Consider the following 26,334-nt stretch of genomic DNA (forward strand, 5'->3'; position numbering starts at 1 on the left):
TCACCAGTCAGCACAGCACTGCATTACATCCTGCAACACCTCAACTCCCCAGGGACCTACGCACGGGCCCTCTTTGTGGACTTCAGCTCAGCGTTCAACACCACCATCCCGGACATCCTCTACTCCAAACTGACCCAGCTCACTGTGCCTGCCCCCACCTGTCAGTGGATTACTAGCTTTCTGACAGACAGGAAGCAGCAGGTGAGGCTGGGGAAAACCACATCCAGCACCGAGACAATCAGCACAGACGCCCACCAGGGATGTGTGCTTTCCCCTCTGCTGTTTTCACTCTACACCAACGACTGCATCTCAAAGGACCCCTCTGTCAAGTTCCTAAAGTTTGCAGATTGGTCATTGGTCTCATCCAAGATGGTGACGAGTCAGCCTACAGATGGGAGGTTGAGCAGCTGGTCCTGTGGTGTAGCCGCAACAACCTGGAGCTGAACATGCTCAAAACAGTGGAGATGACAGTGGACTTCAGGAAGGAGTTGTGTAGGATTTGAAATGAAATTGACACTCCAACTTCCTGCGCCAGCTCAGGAAGTACCTGAAATACCTTTCCTCAGTGCAATACCTGTAAATCTGGGGTGGCCAATTCCAGTCTTCGAGGGCCACTGTCCTGCTTGTTTTCCAACTATCCCTGCCTGACCTGCTGCTGATTACCTGGCTCAGGTGTGTTCAGCCAGTCAGAAGCTGGAAGATACCAATTCACTTTATCTTTCCTCACTCCAATTTCATGTAAGATGGTATCATCTATTACCTGTTCCAGCCTCTGCTTCCTGTACTCCCAATCCTCCACTGTCTACCAACACCGGGTTCTTCATCCATACACTCCCCAACTCACCTCTATCTTCATCTGGCTCCTCCTCATCTTCACCTTCGACGGTCCTTCCTCCTGCAACTCTAGGTTGCTCTCTTCATCATACTCACCAGTTGCCCAGATGACTCCTTCCCGTTCCTGTGACCTTCTGGGTTGGAATTTCTTGACCTGCCTAATCTCAATAAAGCTAGTAACCTGCTCTGAGTCTTGAGTGTTGCATTTTGGGTCCACTCTAGTGTTTTCAGATGGCATAGGCCATAACAACATCACAAACATAGGGCTGGTGATGTTTATGGAACTCGCATATGATGATATCCACAGTTAAACATCATGATGGATGATACATAGGGGAGTCAATCAGGTACCACTTCAGCCATGATCTGGCACTACTACTTTAGGTTTTTTCTTAATGAACGATGACAGCCAAGACACACTTCTGAAGTGTTGTGTAGGATTTGCTCTTAAGTAATATAATGCAAAAGATGAATAGATGACGAATCTTCATCCAGCTGAATATGCTACATGAACAAACTTTGTTAACAACAGTGTCTGTATTACACTACGGCGTCCAAACAATTGTTCACATAAGGAATCTGAATCTGAATCAGAATCATGTTTATTGGCCAAGTATTTTTAAACGCACAAGGAATTTGACTTCTGTACAGAGGCTCTCAGACTGCGTTTGTAAAGTAACAAAACAGGAAAACATGTGCATTTAATATTGGAAAGAGAATAGAAAAAATAAAGAGAAACAATCTATAATAAATCTTTTAAACTGTTTGTTTAGGTCCAGAGGCAGATCCAGGAGGAGCTGGACAGTAAGATTGGGGTGGACCGGTCCCCCAAGCTTAGTGACAGAGCCAGTCTGCCCTACCTGGAGGCCACCATCAGGGAGGTGCTAAGGATCCGTCCTGTGGCCCCTCTGCTCATCCCTCGTGTGACCCTCAGTGACACAAGGTAGACTCACCACTGCCATGGCACTCATTCAGGGCCATTTACTGTCATCCACCTCTGACATGATGGTTACAGTGTAAGCAATCAATATGTGATGATCAATACAGCAGTAGCTATGTTACACCATAGACTCCATACACTGAAAAAAAAAAGATTTGTTGGATTTGCTTCATTGTAATGTGTACATCGGTCCCACACAATGATAATGTGTAAAACCAACATAATTTTCTTTAGGGGTTAACTAGTTTGAATTATGTTAACAGAGGAAATATGAATGAATTGCGTTGCATATACTAGCATAATTTGTGTAAATCCAAAGACCCGGTGAGTCCTTTTTTTCAGTGATCAAGATGGAAAGCATGTCACCACTTCCCTCCACTATGCAAAGGTGAAGCCAAAACATTAATATTGTTATGGTTTGCATCCATACTTGCTAGTTTCCTGTTGTTTTTCCCCGGATTCCCTGTCTCTCGCTGCCTGTCACGTCTCCACCAGAGAAATCACTCATCATCACATCCACCTACCACTCATTACCTCCCAGTTCAGCTACCCGTGTATATATACGCCCTTTTCCATTAGTTCTCCAACTTGTTCGTTAGTTTTCTCCCCGTCCTCATTGTCGACGCTCACCTGCTTCCCGAGACGCTACCGACTCTCCAGCTCTCCAGTTTTAATCCCCAGCTCTGTACCCACCACCTCTCCGTTCCTCGGCTCCGCACTCACCAGCTCTTCGTTCCCCAGCTCTGCGCTCTTCAGCTCTCTGTTCCCCAGCCCTACACTCTCGAGCTGTGTGCACTTGCTGGTTCTCCAAACTGCCTGCCTGCCTTACCACCTGTCAGCTCACTGTTATCTACCTGCCTTATCTCCAGATTCACGCTCCAGCTTCACGCGTAAAATACACCACTTTTTATTTCATAAAATAACTTAGTAGAAAAATGACCACTTATACACAAATCATCATTACAATATCTAATAAATAACAACAGAAATTACCTTTTGGAAAAATGTACTTGATGTGTACTTTGAATTTTTAGTTCGGTTCATGTCCCATTGGTTAACATAGAGGGGGCGGGATTTATGATCTCCAGGGATCTGTCACCTCATCCATTTTTATAAAGAGTCTATGCCTCTATTTTCCTGAAATAGGGTGCAGTGTTAAACTCATGCCTAAATTCAAGGTGCAAGGAACTTAAGGGTATGTTCAACCATGTTTTGCAGTTTTGGTGACCACAGGTACAGCACAATGTTTGTGCACAGCCGGGGTTACTGCGTGCATTGTGGAAATGAAGGAGAATACATTGTTAAAAGGAGGAACACACAGTGAGCTGGTGTCAGGACAGGTCAGGCCTGGCTTTAGTTATGTCCAGTCAAGCCACCCACATGCAACCTTATAAATGTTTTACAGTTTTTAAAATAATACAGCAAAATTATACTGTAATCATTCTGTTTATGGTGAAACTGCCTGTGGTCCACCAGAGCTCACAGCCCACTTTATCTCCACCTCCAGTTACTTTGTTGGATCAAACGTCATAAATGCAAAAATACATATCCCCATGAAAGTAAGGAAGATATGTCTGTGTGAAACTTGATCATTTGGAGAAACTGTCACATAACAGTGACAGTAGCCACAGTGAGGTCGGAATGACTTTATCTGCTGCCTAATAGGAACGATCAGGACATCTGCATGGTGCTTGTTATTCATCATGGCTCATGAGCTGCTTTCATGTATTACTTTTGTCACTTCTGTGTACAGTAAACGTCTGATTCCCAAACACCAGCTGCAGTTCACCTCTGTGGCTGCATCCTGAATGACAGGTGGTGTGTAAGGACATTCATATACATATATATATATATAGCCACACAGCAAGGACTATTTTATTTATCTTGGATGAAGAGTATCTTTCTAAAATTGCAGTGTACCTGTGATTACAATAAGAAGTGGTCTGAGCAGGTGTTTTCACTATCTTAATTTTGATTCAAATTGAGCACCAAATGAACACTGCGCTACCTAATTAGCATACACACAGCCTCAACTGTGCCTCTCCTCCCACCTCAGTGCAAGCCATTCATTCATGGCAGGAAAATGCCAAACACACCAGTGTGCAAAAAATATAGACATGCACCTTAGAAAAACTGTGTAATGACTGAAACAGGACTGATTCTGAAGGAACAGAAGAACTGCAACAATCAAATCTTAGAAACACCTATTCATGTTTGCTCCCTTTCTGTCTCTTTCCTCGTCTGTAGCCTTGGAGACTTTATAGTGAGGAAAGGAACCCACGTCATCATCAACATGTGGTCTCTGCACCATGATGAGAAGGAATGGGAAAACCCTGAGCTCTTTGACCCTGGTGAGAGGAAACCTCAGTCAACTGTACCATATTATGTCCTGGAAAATGATGGTCTCATGTGTAGTTGTCAAGTGTCATTCATTAATTTCTTTTTTATTCAGCTAAATAAAGAACTTGATTAATGATGATACAAAAGAAGCCATGTCTGGCTGCTGTGCTTTTTATTGAGCACATGGCTGCTACCCTATATGTTGAGGAAATATTAAACGTAACATTTGACACTAACAGCAATGTCTTGTTCCGAGGGGGAAACCCTTAATTACTCAGGATAATTTCACTTAATCTGAAAGCTTTTTCTGGAAATCCAAGTTGTTCCAAATCATTTCACCTCCAGTGTAATGTGGTGAAGGCCAGTGGAGGTGAATTGAACTGGAGCAACAACTTGTTTTTCCAGAAGCAGCTTCCTCATTAAATGAAATCTGAATTAACCAAGTAAAACCCAAACTCTATGAATAACCAGATTCTACTTAGTGGAAAATTTGTATTTTTGAAATTTGAATGAATTGGCCCTGTTCCTTTGCACTGTTGCTTGATCCTTACTCAGTGACACTGAAAGATTTTTGTGGCATCAATAATGTCACATTTAACTATTTTTCACATGCGGCACAAATCTGTGCCGTTTAGCTCCATGAACGCCAGCACCTCTGTTGGTGCCAGCAGTTGAACTCTGTGTATGAGGGTTTTACTTTTGCGTGTGCTGATTCTGATTCCCGTTCTCTTCATCTCTAGGGCGGTTCCTGAACAGTGATGGCACAGGTCTGATCACCCCATCACCCAGCTATCTGCCATTTGGTGCAGGTATCAGGGTGTGTCTGGGTGAGGCCTTGGCCAAGATGGAGGTCTTTCTCTTTCTGTCTTGGATCCTACAGCGCTTCACTCTCTCTGTCCCACCAGGCCACTCTGTGCCCAGTCTGGAAGGCAAATTTGGTGTGGTCCTCCAGCCGGCCAAGTACAAGGTGAATGCTACGCCCAGACCAGGCTGGGAGAGAAAGCAGTGCCAGGCGTAATGAGCTTTGCCCCATGCTCTTGCAGTGGTGGCTCTCAGTTAGGGTGTGAGAGTCTGTCAGGCTTGTTTCATCTTAACATACATCATCAGGAAGGAGATCAAGCATGCACCAGTGAACTAGACAAGTAAAATAATAACGCTTTGTATGACATTTGTTATTATTTTTTAACAGTGAAACACAATCTCAACCAACATGCTCCACTATTTAAAAATATAATTCTGGGTCTGATAAACAGTATTTGAACTGCTGTGAAATAGTTATAGCACATTAATTTAAAAAAATGAAAGTCTGTGAAAAGTGAACTGCTGTGAAACTGTGAAACTATGAAACTGCTAGTTCACTAAAGAAACTCAGGACAAACGTTGGCCTACATACCATTAGGCCTTCACTCAAATACAGTTTAGTCTATATTTTGTTTTTGCCCCAAAGGTTCTGGTAGCTTCATGAATTAAAAGTCAGAGAAAAGTGTTTCCTATTAAATGATTAACTATTGATTAGATTAGATTCAACTTTATAGTCATTGCCTTGTACTTGTACATGGGTAATGACAATAAATAATCCTAAGATTATATGATTAAAGTGTTGCTACCATGAAGTTGGTCAGTGAAAACAATGAAAACCTTTTCTTTGTACTTTTGTCCATTAAATAAAGTTTCAAGCAAATTAACAAATCAGACTTTAGCTTTTATAGCATTTTTGAAAATGCCCCAAATTTTCTGGAAATGATATTTGTAACATTTTTCATGTTATGACTTTAAGACTGAGCTCCAGCTGAGGTAAACCTAGTGACATTGCTGTAACACCACGGGGGCTATATTCTCTAATGAACAAAGTTCCCCCAGAGCCAGGGGATAGTAGAACAAGCGTTTTAACAGATTGAGTAGACTTTACCATAATGGGTAACTTAGTTTTATGTGTGAAATCTGTGGAGTGCATCTGTATACCAGCTAGAATGAGATACAACTGTCAGAGAGCAGCTCAGACTGTTCAGGTTCATCAGAGATCTGGATTCCTAAAGTCGAAATACTGTATCTAACTCAAAATCACTTCAACTTCAAGAGCAGGCTTTATAGTGCTATACCATCTTACACTAAACTCACTTTATTTGGGTACAGTCAGAACCTGACACCCTGTTACCTACTGCAGCTGGTCTTGGGTTCAACCAGGTTACAGTTCTGATAATGAAGTTGGACCTTCACAGACCTTGTTCTATGCAAAAATGCACCTGTAAGATAATATAGGGTTTGGCAGTCTGATTTAGCCAGACCTTATTGGGATCTTCCAAAGTTTGTCTTGTTACTGTGAAGTTACCTCTTTAGGTTTCTACAGTTAGTGTTTTCTTGTTGAGCCCTGGGGGAATTATACATTGTGGCAGCCACATGCAGGTTTGCTAGGACACTCACTTGATTTAGTTAGCTCAGACTGCTGGAACCGCTATTGGCTTCAGCTAAACCTAAAATGCATGTTTAACATGTAGAGGATTACCATTAGGCTAGTAATGAGGAGGAACGATAACAGAGACTACCTTCAGCTTTTTGAGTTTTGTTTTCATTTATGTGAAAGATTTCCATTATTATACTTTGAGCAAGATGTACAAATTATGGAGGACACTGACACTTGTTTAGAGATGGATCTTTTCACTGTGCCTATGTTACACATTTATGAGTCTTAATTTTGAAGAAGAAATGTTAAATTCTGAGTAATAATATCAGGTCATATTGGTATTACCATAATAACAAGTTTCGAATTTACCATTCACATCAACATGGATATTATAACTATGAAACAGGTCTTTGTCAGAAAGTTTTGACACATCTGACGTGATACCTAAAATATATTTGTGCCCGAAAGCCAACCACACAAACCCCCGATGCCAGCCAGTGTCGGATGCTCAGGGTAAATGTATCCAATTTCAAAAAATGTAAATCAATATTGTCAATGCAAAGTATTTGTAACTACTCTAATCACGCAGCTATCCTGAGTCATCAACCAATGACTGCTCTCAAGTCGCCTTCACCCTTCATCCAGTTTTTTTTTTTTTTTTTTTTGCCTCCACACAGCCTTATTCTTCCATTGTAGAATTCATGCTGCTTTTACTTTGGGTCCCAGCCAGCTCTGCTGCAGCACTCCCAGTCAATTGTAATTATTTTGACAACAAAAACATGAATGGAATTAAGTAAATGACTGCTTCATTTAAATTAAGTAGTCAAATTTTTTTTTCATTTACACAAAAGTAATGGTACATTTTCTATCAAATAATATTTATCTCTTGGCACCATTGGTAATTTACAAGATATTTGTTTAATAAAACACTCAATCTACAATAAGGTTTAATAGCTAAACAATTAAATAATAGTTATGGTTATACAAAAAGAAACTAAAAATTGAATGTATTAGAGTGTAAATGGTAGAGTAAATGCATCCATCTGTGGAAACATTATCCTAAGTGACCTTGTTTTGTTTCCTAAATTTTGCCTCTACAGCAAGCATGATGTCAGTGTGCACAAGTGTTGACCTTTCTATGGTTCTGTATGTCTGGAGAAGGACTGCCATCTGTTGGTTAGATTATATCAAATACCTGTTTTAAACCAGTCCCATTCTCTCTAGTCCTGTTTCTTGTGTGTGTGTGTGTGTGACAGCAAACAGTTTATAAATCAACTTGTGTCCCTGAAAGGTTGTAATTTGAAACAAACATTTTTTCAAAAATATATCTTTTAATACTCATCTATCTTGGCAGATGCATCAGAAAAATATTCCTTGTAGCAAGACATAAAGATGCAGAAAACAGTAAGATGGAAATTAGATTTCAGTCCAGCACATCCATCTTTACTGGTTGTTTTCCAACTAATATCTACAAATTAATGTGGTAGGAAAAAAATGCTGACAACTGCAAATATTCACATGAATAAAAAATACAGGCGATGTCTGACTTTGCTTATAATGACAGTTTATGAGATCTTAATGTCTATTATTGTAAATGTTAAACTCTGGAATCATGATAATATAATTGGCATTCTGAGCTGTTCTGGACATGAGACGACATCCTTCCTTCATTGGCGCAGTTGAAGCTCTCCTGTTGTCTTCAGTGAAGCTGAAATGGAGTAAAGCTCAGCTTCCAGGGTTTATACCATAATATGTTGGCCTGAAAAACTCCCTTTTGGTGTCGCTGTGTCAGAACTGAGAATGAAATGCCAATTTATTGTGGAAACTAGTTCAACATGACAGTAAATTGGACCAAGCGATGATCTGTCCCACAGGTCTGGATGTCAGCTGGCTGCAGTCTACTGACAGAGGTGAAGTCTCTGAGATTGAAGAAATATGGTAATGGATTACTACAGAAAACCTGATTATTCTGAAAATGTTACTACCTCATGAGTAGCTTTTAACCTGCCACTACCTTCTGATATCAAGACTGACCATGATTTCTCAGGGTCTGACCAGTCGCACTGTGCACAGTGACAACTGAACACTGATTTTAAGCTTTCCTGATACACCTGTGGAGGAGCCTACAGGCCAAGCACTGAAATGACAATGAGCCAAATAAACTGGGAGTTTAAATGTCTGAGATTAAGATGATAGACAATGCTAGTAAGAGGCTAAAGGGCCTGACATTATTCAAAACGTGGACAGTGGAAGCAGTTCTCCCTATACAACAAGTTTCTGCAGACACATATGTATGCTTGCTGGCGCAGATGGTTTGCACAGAGTCTTATGGACATGGGCAGAAGATGAAATGTACTTTTCGTCATATGGATGTGGAAAACATAAATTGGTCTTAAGTTTGCTTTAAATGTTTCTGGAATATTTTTTTCGCAATGTACTTGGTCTTCAGATCTTTTTTTTTTTTGCACTGGAAAAGTCTAGGCTATTTTGGAGAGGGAGAGAGTGAGCAAGCAAGAGAGACAACAGCGACAGATGCCTTTACTTTCACACCAGTGTAATAAAGCTGACAGTAACATGACTGAAAAGATGAGCTTGAAAATATCGAGTAAGGTGGGTAGTCCCTCTGCCAGCTATCTCAGCTACTAATATTATGTTCTACTAGAATTCTAGCCTGTCAATGCTGCTTTCATACGTATTCTGATTGTGTTTGTCTGGCAACAGCAAAGAACTTGAGGAGCTATTGTTTCATCATGTTGTATACTTTATTTTTTTTTTATGTATACTTTCATTCTTGCTGCCTAGCTACTGTATATGAACTCTTAAAAAAGTGAATTTGCCAAACTGGGTCACTGCAAACTATGCTGTAGAGGATACTGGAGTTTGTGCCCCACTCTCAGACTGATTATTAATCATTTATTATTAACTGATTATCAACAAAGGTCATTCACAGGGAATAGCAGCAGTTAGGACCACCTAGCAAGTGACTAATGGTCAGCAGCCTGAGCTGCTAGTGAGGGTTTTAGAGTCAGCAGGTCTCAGTAGGTTTCCAGCTCATTTCGATGGAGGTAGCCCTTCATTGGTCCAGATGGCAACTGTCATAAGAACAAAACCTGGGAGAGAATGGACATTTTCCAAACTGTAGGTTGCCATTTTTAAAGTCAGGGTGTGATGCGATTTATTTGGCTCCAAACAACTTTACATAGCTCATCATGATAGTCACTGGAGCCATTCCAAAGCCACAGTGAGATTATCACCCACTCCAAAGTTGAAGGAACTTCTCTGCAATGTGGATCTCTGTTAGCTGGTTGATACCCAGTGAGGCAGGGAGGAACAGCAACAATGCAGAGGTTCAAGGGTGACACTGGTTATAGTGGAGTTGATACCAATGGTGAAAGAATAGTGGTGCTGTGTCTGTTGTCAGTTTTCAGCCAGTGACAGTGCGAGAGCTGTCTGCAGTTGTGCCTCTTCATCAATGCTGTAGTCCTGACAAAAAGTAACAAACAGCTACTTGTCACTGCACATCATACAGTGTTACCCACATGTATTTAAAACATTCATTTAAACCATCCACTACTTTACCTAGTTTCTTTTCAGAGGCTACAGGGTCTAGTGAGACTCAAAAACTGACAACATAAGCCACTCCCAACCACTCTTTGCCCCTCCCATCACTTCCTGATTCCTAGCTTTTCCCAAACTTCAAATAGCTGGTTGCTACACACTGTACAAAATACAGCCCCAGTTTGAAGCTAGTGATAGCTGACTGAGTCAGTTTGACAATTCAATAAAATGCTCTGGTTACTGCTGATGTTTCAAAAAGCAATAAATGTTCTACAAAGCTCGAATTGCGCCCAAATTAAAATTATACTAATTCAATACTAAGGTAAAAATGTGACTATGCTATGTTGCTATTGTTACCAAAATAAACACATTAGCTTTAGATGCTAACACATCCAGAAGGAACAACACCATATCTGAATCTAATTAGAGTACATCATTAAAAATGTGTTTTCTGGAGTCCTCACATGTTTTCTTTGCATCGTTTTCTCACATCTTACTTGTACAGGACTGAAATGCAAGGAAAAGACAAGTGTGGGAAATGACATCCCATATAAGAGAGCTGAGAAACACCCACTGTTTCAGATTTTAACTTGCATACCACATAGTCAATTTTAATGATTAAAGAAAATTTGTGATAATGAAGACTATTCTGATCAGAAAGCTGAAGAAATGGAGAATTGCTAGGAGGAAAGCCAAGGACTTAGAACACCAGGATTTTTTGCAAGACAGGAATTCTCAGCATAGAGTTTCCTTTTTTACTAAGTTTAAGTACAGAAGCATATCAAATTAAAAATATAATCAAAAAGAAGTGGACTACGCTTCAATGCAATGCTACAATTGCACCTTTTTTTTTTTTTACAACTCCCTATATTTAGTTTTAAACGTTTATCTAATTTAAGTGATAAACTTGTTCATAATTATTTACCTGTGGATCATAAACCTACCTGGGTTCCCTCTAAACCTATGGGATGTTTTCAGTGTTGTCACTGTAGTCACTGCCCTGATGTTTAAAATGTCAAATCTTTCAATGTATTCATGATAATAACACATATAAAATTAGACATTTCATTAATTGTAAGATGACATTTGTTATATACAAATTGGAACATTCTCTTTCTAGAGTTTTTTTTATAAATGGGAAGAACAATACAGAGATTGCAAAGGTAGATTTGCAGGACATAAATATGCCATTAGGACTATGAATTAAGCCTATCCCACAGACAGAAATCTTTAAGAGAAACAACAGTAACACATCTATTCTGAAAGCTAAAGGCATTGATCATATTTCACAATCTATACATAAAGCAAATAAAATTTAATTACTTAGTGAGAGGGAAAGTGTTTAGATATTTAAACTCAAGGCCACTCAATAACCAGGCCGCAATGACAATTTAGATTTAAAACATTTTTCATAATGATATGATCTGTGTATATTTGTGCTGATTTTCCTGTTAGGTGTTTGCAATGATATTATATATGTGTCTTCTTTCCTTTTCCCCTTCTCTTTTTTCAGTGAGAAGAAATGACTTAACCTGTTGTTCATTAGTGCTACTTAATATGTTTCACTTAGATTGTTTTGTCATATGCTGTAACTAGAGAAGGCTAGACGTAGAAACACGTCTGTTACTTTTTCGTACCTTGTTCGTCGACCATGCCAATTTAATTAAAGGCATTTTAACTTTGTTATAAGACAAGTGCCTTGGTATTTTTTTGTTTGTTGGTCTTGCATAATTAATTTGGCACGTGTTTTATGCCGATACATTTAATTTATTTTTGAATGGCACGCGATCTACCGACACTACCTTCACGATCTACCGGTTGATCACGATTGATGTATTGGGCACCCCTGATCTAAGGCCTAAGATGTTATGCAACCAAGTACGCTTATGAACAACCCTATGCTTGAACATGGCGCTTCTTATGGCCAATCCATGACTAGCACAGAAGTCCAATAACAAAGCACCATTTGGATTCAGATCAGGCAGGCAGGCACTGAAGTCCTGCAGTACAACTATGCAGTCCCCAGATGATGCCTCCTCAAGGACCCTACCCAGTGTCTCCAAAAAGGCCACATACTCTGAACTACCATTTGGTGCATAGGCACATACAACAGCCAGGGCTCTCCTCTCAGTGACTTTAAGTCACATAGAGGCAATTGTCTCATTCCCCAGGGAGAACTCCAACATAGCGGCACTCAACCTGGAATTTGTGAGTATCTTCACACCCGCCCGGCGCTTCTCACCCTGAGCAACTCCAGAAAAGGATAGAGTCTAACTGTAATGCCTTTTGGTTAAGATATAAGTTGAAGAGTGTCGTTCCACAGTTAAGCCCAACTATATCTAGTAGGTATCACTCCACCTCCTTCCCCACTAGAGAGGTGGCATTCCATGTTCCTAGAGCTAGCCTACGCAGCCAGGGATCAACACATCCAGGTACCCGATCTAGTCTGCCACCTGACTTGCATTGCACCTGACCCTGATTCTTTTCCCTGCAGGTGGTGGGTCTACAGGGCAGTGGCACTATGTCATTTCTTCGGGCTGCGTCCAACCAGGACCCAGGGGCCAAGGCCTGGCCACCAGACGCTCACCAGAAAGCTCCCCTCCCAGGTCTAGCTCCAGGAGGGTGCCCTAGTTTCCCTAATCTGGGTGAGCTAGCACAACTCGAAGTTGCCATTATCATCAAAAATGGAAAATTGTTGCCCCCAATATTTGTCATGACCAGTCCTCAAATGCTGACTAAAGTTATAAGAAAACAAGTTCTACACTCAGAAGTGATAAAATGACTCCAAAATGTTGAATAAACTCCTGCTTTATGTTGGCTTACGTCAACCAGCAACAGTGAACATATCAGCTGTGCGTGGGGCTTGTGACTGTCAGCATGTGCCAATGTTTGGCCAACCTGTAGTCTGCTTGCACCATGTAGGCCTACAGCTGATCACTCACGGGTATGTTCACATCAAAACACTGTTTACATGGCAGCATCACTGTATGATAAATGTAAAGTCTGTTTCTGCTCCATATTTCCATATTCTGTATTTTTTTCAAATGTTACTTTTAAAGACAAAATTAATAGTATCACAACTTACAACAAAGGTGTCATAAGAGAACTTATGTCTGTGAAGAAGATGCTGGAGGAAATTGGAGCTCTTATAGCTGGGATCTCCCCATGGCATGGCTGAACACACTGGACACACCTGGAAATACAAACACAGTTTAGGCTACATCAAGCTACTGCCACAAGTCACAAGACAATTACACTGACTCACACACTGCAATGATGGTTTTTATTATTGATGACATCTAAATAGAAACATTATCACAGTGGTGTTAACCTTGGGGGCCTCATTTAGTCCTATCCCTCATGGATCCACACAAATGTAGTTTTCAAAGTGCCAGTAGCATCTGTAAAGCTTGCTACTGATTTAGTTCTAACGCACTCTGTCACACAATCACTTTCTGCTCAAGAGGAACTGGGCCTATTCTCTCATTAACATAAAGGGTCCAAATGTCAGTAAAATGCTATCTGTACTCATGCTTTCCTCAGTCAGAAACCATAGTTTAGTAATTTGATCAAAGCCCAGGTCCACTTTAAAAGCCATAAAGATATCCAATATGCCTATTGTTCAGACTTTTCAGTGGTCACTCCCCTGTTGGTCTCTGAGCAGCCTATGTGGCACAATAGGTCTACTGTTGTCAAACCGTTGCCAAATTAGTCCAAAATATCATGACAATGATATGAAAAGAAATATGCAAGACATAGACATATAATGATCTATTTTGAATCCAACAAAGCCTGGCCCCATGCTGGGATATTGGCACAGTGCTCGAGAACTTTAAGCCATGCATGTAACAGATGTCTTTAGTTGGACCTAAACCAGGGCTGATGTAATTACATACAGTAATCAGTACCTCAAACCTGTGCAGCAATGTTCTTTTTAGTAAGCAGCAGCTTCCTTCATGGTGTCCTGCCAAAGACACCCTGCTTGTTCAATGTTTTACGTACTGTAGACTCATGAACACAGATTTTATCCAGTTCCACTGATGCCTTCAAATCTTTGGCTGTCACTCAAAGTTGTTTCTTTACCTCATTGATGAGTCTTCGTTGTGCTCTTGGGGCCATTTTGACTGGGAGCCCACTTCTTGGTAGAGTAGCCACAGTCCCAAAGTGTCTCCATTTTTAGATCGTTTGCCCAACTATAGACTAGATTTTTAAAGTCTTTGAAATCACTTTAACTCTTTCCATCTTTATGTATATAAACAATTTTTGATCGTAGATCCTTTGAAAACTCTTTTTGGCAAGACATGCCTCACATAAGCATATTCCTCTTGTATGGAGCAAACTCAAAATGGTTGTGTTTTTTTTTTATCAGTCAAAGTAGCTCTAGTCCACACCTCCAAACTCATTTTCTTAACAAGACTCCACGTATGCTAACACCTGACTCCAGTTAGCTTTTTTGAGGTCATTAACTCAAGGGTTCACATACTTTTTCCACTAACACTATGAGGTTTTTATGGTGTTCTCAATAAAGGCATGAAAGATCAGAATTTTTTGTGTTATATTAAGCGCATTATATTCATCAGTACTCTTGACTTAGATGAAGATCAGATCACATTTTGACAAATTATTGCAGAAAACCATGAAATTCCAAAAGGTTCACATTCTTTTTCTTGCCACTGTATACACAGCCCAGTACAGTAGGTGGCAGTATGCACGTAGTTGGTTTGCAATCCACCAAGAAGAAGAAAGAAGAAGAAGCAACCACTCATGTCATCAACTGGGTGACATTAGTTTCTCTTCCACGCACATGTAAATACTGATGAATACGTCCATAATCTGAGTTTTCGTGTCTAGTATCCAGTTATCCAGTATTTTCTTCAGCCCAAATTTCAAGCAAGAATTTTGCTACTTCATTACTCATCTACTACTTAGATCCTTTCACAGCTATGTTTGTTAATGTTTAAACTGACAGAGTCCGATAGTTTTGACATCACATAGCAGCACACTTCCTTGTTTCAGCTCAATTGCATTCACAACTCTTGCAGACCATACTAGAGTACATGTGAAATAGTGCTTGAGACAACTTCTTCAAGTGGACTCGGGCACGGTGCTTGAGTTTGGCACACTTAGGTTCACACTGATCAAAATGAACTGGACTTTGGGGTCAAGCGAACTTGGATCTGGGCCCAGGTCCCTAATCAGAATTAGCTTTATAGGCCAGGTGTGGTGAACACATGAGGAATTTGACTTCAGTCCAGTAAACAACACAAGAGTGAGACAACAAGTAAAATAAAAGAATGTGCAAAGAAGAAAAAAGAATGTGCATTAGGAAAATAAAAAATAGAAATAAGCAGTTATAAAATATATGTGTATATACACATAGTTTAGATGGAATGTGAAACCACCCTAAGGCACAACATCAGAGCAGTGTCTTTGGGGTGGCAGGACAAAACACCAGGAACACTGGAGCTAGGTAGATGTAATCATAATGCAAATACTGCTCTTGAAAACTTCAAATAGTTTATTGGTTTATTAAAAAGTTCAATCAGCAAAAATGGCTGTTTCTGGGGCACACCAGGAGTACGTTAGTTCTAATAATGTAATTAATTGTATTAAATACTTGTCTCTTACCACTTTATTAGCATCATTACGGTGGTTGTCCATACAGTGCTTCATTAGTTGCTGCTGGTCCAGGTTTCTGGCTCCACAGAACGGACACACAAACGTTGATCGGTTCGGAATATTGCTATATATGGAAGAACACAAAACATAATCATATGACCTATCACAATTCTGTAGTATGTAATTCAATCTTTTAACTAGTTCTATTTTTTATAGGTGAACTCTAATGACTCATGGTGTATACTGTGTGCATGTACAATCTATGAAATGATCATGAGTTTATTTCTGTGTGATTTACTAGATGCCTCTACACAGGAGAGTCAGACCATATATCAAATGTACTGCATATATATAGTTGGTTTCAGGTTTAAACGGCTTAGATTATAGAGTTAAAGAAAAACAGCCCTGTTTTCAAGCAGACTTCTGTGTTTTTCCATAGATGATCTAAACTGAAACCGGTCATGGGGGTTTTCAACCCTCTAAGATACAGTATACAAGTATCTACTTTTGCACTGTGAATCAAAATTTGAGCACATTATCATAACTAAGAATAAATTATTTAAATAGAGCAATTTACAACTTCACTGAGGCTGTGATAGCACCCCTATTGCTAGGACCCATGGGAGCTATAGTCATTGATAGTTAAAAAAAAAGAGATTATTGCTGTTCTTGACAGATTAGGCATTTCAGAGATAGAGATTTTTATTAAAGTAATCTGAAACTGTTAATGTGAAGATACATTGTTTTTTCACCGAGCACTGGTGTTGTCAGAGTGTCTCTACCTTGGTATAGGTTGGGAGGTGGGTACCACAGGGACAAACTTGGGACAGTTGGCTATTGGCTCCTGTACTTTCGAACAGGAAGCAATGTGGGACCTCATCTTTACCAGAGCCACCTGAGAAGACACAGAGACACACACACACGCTAACCATGTGTTCTGTCCATACATTCTCACTTGCAACACAGTTTACATAACGATCAGGTTTTTAAATATATGGCTACAACTCTGTGCTAATTTACATTATAATTGATGAAGTTAGTATTAGTTACTTTACATTAAACAGCAATAGTAAAAGGAACAGTTTTTAGTGTGTAGATTTGTTTTGTCAATAATTTGTTCCTGAAATGTTGTATTTTTTTGGTGAACTTTTTCTGTTAAGTGCTATTGATGTTTATTTGTTTTCTAAAATGTTTTGCACCTCAAGGTGCCTTCATTTCTCACAGTTGCTGTAAAATAAATAAATAATAAATACCAGTGTCCAATAATAAACAGACAAAAATTTTTAACATGAGTACAGGATGGTCAGTTTCTACCTTCTTGCTACAGCCCCTGCAGGGTGCTTTGTATGAGGCCAGCTGCTTCTCCACACTGGAGGAGCGCTCCACTTTCTTGGGGTCAAAGGGCACACGACAGAGAGGGCAGGGAGGCGAGGTCACCTGAAGACATGGCTGCAGACACTCTCCACAGAACCTAGAACAGCAAACAACAAAAAGCAGGGGAGGAAAAGGTCAAGTTCTACTAAGCTGTTAACTAATGGTAATGAGAGGGACAAGCAAAATTTCCTCTCTTTACCCTGCTGACGTAGGGCGCACTTCTCTGAACTTTTAGGGGCCTTATACTTCATCTGAGTTACTTCTTGGCTGGTTGGAGAACTATACTCCCTCCCGCTACACTCCATCAGATAAGCCTCTTCTGGTCAAGCCTTTGTTTTTATTTTATTACATTTTATTTTTTTATCAGCCAGTGTGCATTACAATAGAAGGTCGCCCCAGCCCCTGGTGGTTTCTCATCTTCTTCTCCTCATTTTTGTGTGCCAAGCAGCAATTTGCTCAATACTTCCCCCCTGTGGTTGAGGGGGGGGGCCACCCACTTCAACAGTGACACTGATACATAGATATACTTTGGATTTATTTAGCAAATTGCAGAATGAGGAGAAAAGAAAAACAACACCCACTAGGACAAGCCACATAAAGGTGAGATTTGTATTTTATTAGAAGTGTTTTCAAACATTGTGGTCTACTTTTACAAGAGAAAAGACTGACATGACAGTATGGCTGTCTGTGCAGATTCTCAGTCATCCAGGACATAGTAAACTGAAAAAACCTTAGAAAAAACTAAACTGGACTTAGATTTCTAGATCGAAGACGTTTCACCTCTCATCCAAGAGGCTTCATCAGTTCTGACTGACTGGTGTTGAGCCAGAGATATTTATCCCCCTCGATGGTGTTTCAGTCCTTTGAAGGCCAACAATGTCCCTTAATGACTGAGTTGTTATAGCCCAGTATCAGTGAGAGTCGTTACCTGTCTTTGGATCCTCCCCTGTTGACCAATGCCTATTGCCCTGGTGGACATGTTTGGGCAGAGATGTCAAAACAGGATTGTAGATGGAAGACAAGTTGTGTCTTAGTCCACCACCCCTATTTAGTGAGAGGTGTTCTATTTTTACAAAAATAGCTTCCTTAACTCCTCTCTCAAACCAGCGATGTTCTCTGGAGAGGATCTGGACTTCACTGTCCTCAAAAGAATGTCCTTTGTCCTTCAGGTGGAGGTGGACTGCTGACTCTGGTCCACTGGAGTTGGCCCTCCTGTGTTGGGCCATGTGTTTGTGAAGCGGCTGCTTAGTTTCACCAATGTACAAGTCGTTACACTCCTGACTACACTTAATTGCATACACCACATCACTCTGTTTATGTCTGGGTGTTTTGTCCTTCAGGTGGACCAGTCTCTGCCACAGGGTGTTCTCTGGTTTAAAGGTAACTGGGATATTGTGGTTGTGAAATATCCTTTTTAACTTCTCTGATAAACCAGCCACATAAGGGATGACAGTGTTATCCCCTCTTGTTTCTGGTTTCTCCCTGTTGGTGTTGGGCCTCTTCCTTGATTTGGTGAAGGCCCACTCTGACAGCTCTTCCATACTGGATGGTAGCTTCAGAAAACTGTAGTGACAACAAAAATACAAATAGAGAAACAAAAAGCCGAGAGCCCTGAGCCGCTGCGTACATACGCACTGCCATCTTGGGTCCACCACCTGTAAGTAAATTATGCCAGTCCCAGTTCCAAAATATTAAGTTTATTAACTTCAATTATTGATATGAATAAAAGAATAACTGGGAGCTGGACAACACACTCTCAGAGCTACAGAATCATTACAGGGCAGATAGTTCCCTATGCGAATGCACAGTTTGTGTAACCAGTCCAATTTAGATATTGCTGTTTGACAATTTAATAATGCCACATTATAACAAAAGGTGGTTGCTGTCGTAGCACCAGTGGACAAAAGCATAAAACCTTCTGGCAACACAAACAAAGTGTCTTAGTAAGGTGTTGGGCCAGCATGTGCTGCCAGAACAGCACCAGTGTCCCTGGCATTAAATCTGCAAGTTCTTGGAACTCTACTGGAAGGATGAAACAGCATTCTTCCAGAAGATATTCCCTCATTTGCTATTTTGTTGACAGTGGGGGGAACACCATCAAACATGTTGGTCTAAATTCTCCCATTATTGCACAACTGGGATGAGATCCGGTGATGCACTGAGTACAGTATATAATTCACATCATTTTCATTCTCTTCAAACCCATCAGTAATCAGTTTTACCCTATGGATGGGGGCACTGACATCCTACAAGAGACCACTGATTTATTTGGCTCAGGAGATAGAGCCACATCTGCTCCTAACTGAAGAAAACCGATTACCTACCCAATGAACGAATATCCAAGTAGTAGAATAATTGGGTCCAGTCTTAATTTATGTTTATATTTGTGTACTACTGTCTGTACAGATGAGCGTGGTACCTGCAAATATGGACAGCTGTGGCTCAAGAGGTAGAGCAGTCATCCCCTAACCAGAAGGTTGGTGGTTCAGTTCTCATTCTCCCCAGTCCACATGCCAAAGTGTCCATGGGCAAGACACAGAACCCCAAGTTGCCCCTGATGGCCGGGACAGTACTGCCATCAGTGTGCGTGTGAGTTAGCGGCGCAGATGGCTGCCTCGGTTCTGTACCGGAGACAAATTCCTTGTGTGTGTAACATACTTGGTCAATTAAAGTGATTGTCATGATCAGGAGAAACCACACTTGTGGAATTCTTTTTTTTTTTTAAGTTTTTTGCCAATTTTTTTTTTTCTTTTTTCCATGAAAAGGACACTGGGTCTGCAGGGTGGACCTAAAGTACAGCCACAGGAACTAAACTTGTGAGATGAATTTTCAGAAGCTTCCGGGATGTTTAATGGATGGTGTATGTGTATGTAAACCTTTTACCCACTGGAATTCTGATATTGTGAACAAACAGTGAAATAAATCTGTCCCTGATAAACTGTGGGAAATTTTCTTTTGTTCTGGCCAAAGTATATATATGGATTGACTTGCCAAAACGGTAACATGGCCTCTCTGTAGTGGTGATTAGTGGGTTTTTTGTCTTAAGCTTAGGTGTAGCCTATGTAAACCTCTGACCTCAACTGTAACATAAATTCAAAGTACCGATGTTGATCCATTTACTTTTTATATCTAAGTGACTGCGTTATACTTAACCGACCATAAGTAGCCATTAACTATTTATAACCTGAGTATCATGAGTGTAATGATGGCGTGAAGGTCAGTCAAACATGTATGACAATAGCCTACCATTACCTGGTGCAAATCTCCCAGATGTTTTAATGCCGACTACTTAGAAACATAAACACTAGCTATGCATCAAATGAGCCCCTTCCTCGGGTATGATGTTAATGTTACAAATATAAAACACATTACATTAAAAACAAAGCTGTGTGCTTCAATGAAACAAGCTGCTGTACACTTAAAAGCGTTAAATCATCTTAGGTTACTGCATGTCCACACTCAGTAGCACATATTCAAACAAGAAGTAGCTACTTTACGTGTGAGCACAGCTGGCGATGCTGACGGGTTTATAGTAGACCTCCAGGCAGATTGGACAGGAGAACTGGCTCTCGATGCTCTCGGCCGGGGCTGCCAACGAGCCTGAGTCGCTGCTGGGCTGCTGCTGACGGAACTGAGTGCTCGCCGAGACAAAGCTCCGAAACATCGCCATCATGGAGCCGGAGAGGATCTGCAATTGACGACAACAGCTCGCTGCCCGAAGAGAGGAAGCTGCCCAGCTGTTCAAACTGATGCAAGTTAGTGCATTATCTGTATAGCAATTTATTTCTTGGAAACATGGGAGCTTGTCAGTCTTGTTTTCATGAAATCAGCTTCATTGAAGCAAAGCATTACTTTTCCCTAGCTGGAGAAGACATGCCGGAGAAGTAAACATTGGGAGCAGGGCTCACTGACGAGTGTCAGCACGTTACGAAGATGACCTGCATAAAAACATACATCTACAAACTCATGGAGTCCATCTAATGTAACTTCCACTTGGCTGTCAAATTAGCGCTTCTGGGAAAACGCCACTGAACGCCATGGATATATTAAACAAACACAAGAAACTACAATGAAAGCTCTCCACACGTTGTGCTTCATGGAGATTGTAGTCTTACTGCTCTGCTTCTTCTCTTTGTTTTCTGGCGGATTGTGAACCAGTGATTAACATGCATGCAGCCACCTACTGCATCGGAGTGGGTAGAGTATTGCATTAAAGTACCTGAGCTCTGGAAATGAAACAACAAAATCATATTTACTAATCATTTGTCCTATCTCTACAGTGAATCAGATTGATCCCTTCCAATTACCCGAAATCCTCTGCACCCAATAGTGATTTTAAACTCTACTCTTTTCTTGCTTCACACACAATCCCCTTAAGTCTCTCTCTCTCTCTCTCTCTGCTCAGTTATTGCCAAGTCCAAATGTGGCACTGGAGACATAAAAATAAAAATGCAGACCTGGTATATGAATAATGTAGCACTGGGGTGAAGCAGTGCTTGGTGGTGCCCCTCAGCATGCCTGCTGGGACAGAGGCTTGAGTTTTCTTCATGCTCTGTTATGGAGGTTGGACAACTTATCTGAGGCAGAGTACAATGAGCAAAGGTACTGATGGGGCTTTGGAGAATAGATTAAATAATATTCTTATATGCAGTGACTTGCCATCTCTGCATTTGTGAAAAAAACAGCAAAATCTTCTATATGAATGTCTTGTATCAAATATCAGTAGTCAGTCAAGGAAAAGAAATCAGGTTAATATGGGTTCCAGCACAAATGAGTAATGAGAAGGTCGATAAGCTAGCCAAGCAAGCTGTCAGTAAGACACATACCGAAGGCAGCATTAAATTGTCAAAATCAGAGGGGAAACGTTTGGTGTGGATGAAAATTTATACAGGAGTAACATGACAACTGGGATGATCATCTGCAGGAAATATGCAGACAAAAGATTAGAAATAATTACCCAGTTACAAAAACTTTAAAAAACTTTGGGAAAATAGTTAGCAAACTATTATAAAATATGGACGCAGTAAGCAGGGGAAAATGTTCGATGATTTAGGGACAACTGGACTAATTAGCCGAACATACATTATAATACCGGGTTGTTGACGTAGACTACAGACAGAAGATGGCGATAATGCACCTAAAGCTGGTTGCCAACCGTCATTAAAACAGCTGAGGAAGAAGACGAAGACGACGACGAAGAAGAAGTGCGTTTGGTGTAGCTGCAGCCGGACGTTATTCTCGTTGACGGTCACAGCTCGGCAACATGGCGGCGCCCAGTCTCTCTTCATTACTCAACAGGGTGCAGTTAACTATAAAGGTGAGCTGAACACAGAATGAGTTGACATCACGAGCTCGTTCAACAACCTGACAGCTGTGTTTTTGCTAACAGCATGCCAATGATATGACGGTTGTTTGCAGTGTCGAACCTGCTGCTAATGTGTTGGGGGCAGTCCAGCAGCTATTTGACAATACACATTAACACAGACACGGAGCTCCCTTAGATGTGGGTGAAGCGACAGTAACCACGCTGTTAAAATTGTTAGAAAAGCAGGAGTAGGAAATAATGGAGTGTGGTGTCTTATCTAAATCAAACGTAGCTCTTGACGTCATCTCAGAGGTTGTACTGATTAATGCTGGTGTTAATCTGTGTGGATGCTGTTCACACTCTTCTTATCCTACATCCATAAAACTATGCCCACCTTTTCTTCCTACGTTTTTGTTTGGCATTTGACTACTTTATTCATACTTTCAGCTAGAAAAAAACATTCAAATAAAGACTCCAGGTCTTTAAGGGCTATGCTTTTATTAAACTTTTTTCTACTTTTAATAATTTTTAAAATATTTCGGCAAAATTTATAATGCCAGAGAATGGTCAAAATATTCAAATCCTCCTCAACGGCCTCTTTGAGCTTTAACTAGTTCCGCATACTATCAGCTACAGACACAATTTAATCTTTAAACAGGTCATAGGAGATTCAGCTATTAGACTTGTAATTACTTTTTTACATCTTATATGGTTTTTCAATAATCACACCTTATTTTTTGTTGTTTTTGGACATTTTTCTGCCTCTCCTGTGTTTTGATTGTTAGAATTTTCAGCAGAGTGACTGAAGAGTCTCTGGTTTTCTCCTTCCACCTTTTTACAGCTTTCTGCCTGTTCTCTTCTCTTTTTCTATCAGCCTTCACATATAAATTATACATGATTCAGGAAATGCAAGGCTATGCAAGTGACCTATGCCATTGTGAGCATTTATACTTGTGCGCTGCTGTCTGTTTTGCCCTGCAATTACATTACCAAAATGCTAGTTGGCAGTGGTGTTTCTGTGCCACTGTGTTGGATTTCTTTATTACTTATTAACAATGATGACTGAAACTGAGTGGGTCATGTTGGAGTTAAAACTAACAGATGTAGAACAGCAGTTACTTTTACTGAAATACTGCAACACAGAAGACATCAGAGGAGATGGTCTGTACAACCACTGAACAGATGCAAAACCAGGGGGGATTTTCTGTTCTTGTCCAACCACTGAGAGACATGAATGAAGAAATGTGATGCATACAATCACAGTTGTTACAGTTTAGATCACTGAAAGCGAGTAAGTCATGCAACATCACCTCTGCCACTTCTCACCTGTTGCTATGAGTGTCTTGACCCATGGTAGTGATGTGACAGTGTCCTTATATTTAGCAGAAAATGTGTATATGCTACCCTGTTAGCATGTCTTTGCAAAACTCAATCACATTTATTGGCCAAATATGTCTAAACACACAGGAATTTGTCTCTGGTACAGAGTCTCACACTGTTCATGAGAGTCAGTAAGAAAATAGGAAAATATATGCATTTAAAGTAGGAAAGAGATAAGAAGGGAAAGAATCTGTTTATAAATATATACACACTGTGGCAGAAGTGCTTTCAGATTAGTGTGTACAAGGCTGTGTGCAGACTGTTGTTCTGTTATACAGACGAGGATTAACTGTTCATCAGAGTGATGGCACAGCGAAAGAAACTGTCATTGTGTCTGGCTGTTTTGGCGTACAGTGAGCTGTAGCACCATCCAGAGGAGAGGAGTTCAAACTGTTTGTGTCCAAGATGTGAGGAGTCTGCCCTGCCCTCCTCTTGACCCATGAGGTTTACAGGTGGCTAAATAATGGCTAAATAATAATAAAAATAATAATAAATAGCTCGGTGTAGTTACATCATCACTTTATCTGGTAGTTTTTATAACTTTGCACCAAGTTGCATTATCCTCTCTTTATCAATCTTGAAGGTAGGGATCATGTAGGAGAGGAATTCCAGAGACTATTTTCTCGCATCCATGGATGTTTTACCCATCTAAACAAGACACTTCATTTGTCAAAGTCACATAAATACAGGGTTATGACAGCAGCTGTGCGATGTATCATATTTAAACTGAAGTTAATTTTTTCATTGTAGTTGCATACTTTACATGGTGTTTACTATTTCAGTAACTTGCTGTGTTAACCATGTTTAATAGGCCTTTGACTAGATATGTAAAAACACAGTGTAACAGATCAGAAGCTAATTACTTATCTGGTGCAGCAGCCTATCTGTATGACAAGGAATATGGTCAGTAGCCTACTATGTTGTTTGTGTGTCCACAAATACAGTAGTATACTAGGCTTTGCAACACCTGGTGGCAGAAAAGTGAACTGTATGGTGGATTTTATGAGCCTGGCGGTTAAAACGCTGCATTACTGACCCAACATCACAGTCAGGGCACCACAAACGTAACACTGTGAAATAATATGAAACTTTGAATGACTACATCTGTACTCTTAATAAAAGTATTTCTGACAGCACTACTACCTTCAAATATTATTAATACTTATTACCAATAGATTGACCTTCTTGGTATAATGTTTTTATTCTTCCTTTATCCTTATTTCCTTTTCTCTCATCCTTATTTCCTTCCATACTTCCTGCTTCCTTTCTTCCTATTCTAGTTACATAATGAATAAAGTAAAATGTAGTGTGTATTTGTTGCAGTATGTCTCGCTGCAGTCCAGATGCTGTGCACTGCACAGCAAGGCTCAATATTCCACAGTCTACAATCCCAGTGAGCAGGTAATGCATACATGTGCTTCAGAAATTACAGTAGCTTCAGTAAATATTCAGACCCCTTCACGTTTTTTTTCACAAATTGTGTTGTAGATTTTATTTTAAATGGACACTTTGTCAGGTTCACATCAATCTTCACTTAATAACCCAAATTTAATTTTGGCAAATTTCAGATTTTGATGTTTAATAAATCTCTCATTGTCAAAAAAATTCATACCCCAATTCAGGACTTTATAAAAGTCTTCTTGGATAAAGTTCTACAAGCTTTGCACATCGGGATTTACCTGACACATCCTCTAAAGCTCTGTTATGTTGGATGCAAAATGTCTGTGAACTGCCATTTTTAGGTGGTGCCAGATATAGTTTTTCCATCAGATATTCTATGGGATTTGTCTGGTTTTTGACTTGGCTAGCTGTGATATCTATTTGAAATTAAATATACAACACAATCTAGTGTTCATAAAGTAAAGGGTATCTGAATATTTACTGAAGCCATGGTAGCTAGGTTCTCTTTCGTCCTATTTGAGTGTAACCACTGAACAGTACGATGACTCAAAGAAATGTCTAAATTAATAACTGTGAGGCAAGATGTGATGTGATGCTGATAATGGTACATTATATCTTTCTCAGGAGTTAGGGTGTGAAGAAGGTGTCTGTGCTGCTAGTCTTCTTATTGACAAATGTTCTGTTAAGCATGCTGTGTCACCTCTTTCCTTCTGCAGACTTTTGATAAGATCCTCATTGCCAACAGAGGAGAGATTGCTTGCAGGGTAAGACTAGCTTACGGTGGCCGACACGGTCACAACACATGCAAAAGACACAACACATGCAAGACACAAACGCGGTATTGAACAAAACACATGCAAACGGAAAACGCTGCATTAACCAAAAAAACACATGCAAGACAGAAACGCGGCATTAAACAAAACACATGCAAAAGGAAAACGCTGCATAAACCAAAAAACACATGCAAAAGGAAAAACGCTGCATTAACTGAAAACACATGCAAAAGGAAAACGCTGCATTAACCGGAAAACACATGCAAAAGGAAAACGCTGCATTAACCGGAAAACACATGCAAAAGGAAAACGCTGCATAAACCAAAAAACACATGCAAAAGGAAAACGCTGCATTAACTGAAAACACATGCAAAAAGGAAAACGCTGCATTAACTGAAAACACATGCAA

The 26,334-nt window shown here is 40.2% G+C and overlaps 3 protein-coding genes across 3 annotated transcripts in view; 2 read left to right on the plus strand and 1 right to left on the minus strand.

The window, feature by feature from the left end:
* Positions 1-1,607: 1,607 nt before the first annotated feature.
* Positions 1,608-5,262, plus strand: cyp17a1 (cytochrome P450, family 17, subfamily A, polypeptide 1; the record flags this gene model as incomplete). Its single annotated transcript, XM_020623430.1, is given in 3 exon segments — positions 1,608-1,777; positions 4,022-4,125; positions 4,855-5,262. Coding segments are annotated over 3 exon segments (552 nt in total), but the record flags the coding sequence as incomplete, so codon positions are not given.
* Positions 5,263-7,160: 1,898 nt separating this feature from the next.
* On the minus strand, positions 7,161-21,755 carry rnf166 (ring finger protein 166). Its single transcript, XM_020623431.1, has 6 exons — positions 20,564-21,755; positions 17,007-17,163; positions 16,475-16,587; positions 15,702-15,816; positions 13,159-13,266; positions 7,161-9,998 (listed from the first exon to the last, which is right to left on the minus strand). Exons 1-6 carry the CDS (start codon positions 20,737-20,739, stop codon positions 9,933-9,935), a joined length of 735 nt encoding a protein of 244 aa, XP_020479087.1. The 5' UTR covers positions 20,740-21,755; the 3' UTR covers positions 7,161-9,932.
* A 423-nt stretch (positions 21,756-22,178) lies between these two features.
* The window catches only part of pcca (propionyl-CoA carboxylase subunit alpha), a 28,925-nt gene continuing 24,769 nt past the window's right edge, over positions 22,179-26,334 (plus strand). The window contains exons 1-3 of the mRNA XM_020623422.1: positions 22,179-22,383; positions 25,075-25,152; positions 25,869-25,916. Coding sequence (XP_020479078.1) covers positions 22,330-22,383; positions 25,075-25,152; positions 25,869-25,916 — 180 coding nt within the window. The 5' untranslated portion in view covers positions 22,179-22,329. The remainder of the gene's footprint in view (positions 22,384-25,074; positions 25,153-25,868; positions 25,917-26,334) is intronic.

Source organism: Monopterus albus, unplaced genomic scaffold, assembly GCF_001952655.1.
Source record: "Monopterus albus unplaced genomic scaffold, M_albus_1.0 scaffold299.1, whole genome shotgun sequence".
Lineage (NCBI taxonomy): Eukaryota > Metazoa > Chordata > Actinopteri > Synbranchiformes > Synbranchidae > Monopterus > Monopterus albus.

What these genes read in the sequence shown, in the direction of transcription:
- rnf166 (XM_020623431.1), bottom strand. Translation starts at nt 20,739, where the DNA reads ATGATGGCGATGTTTCGGAGCTTTGTCTCGGCGAGCACTCAGTTCCGT. An exon ending in ATCGCCAGCTGTGCTCACAC is followed by an intron (nt 17,164 to 20,563) that starts GTAAAGTAGCTA and finishes TTGCTGTTCTAG; the next exon opens with GTTCTGTGGAGAGTGTCTGC. An exon ending in GCAGGGGCTGTAGCAAGAAG is followed by an intron (nt 16,588 to 17,006) that starts GTAGAAACTGAC and finishes GTGTCTTCTCAG; the next exon opens with GTGGCTCTGGTAAAGATGAG.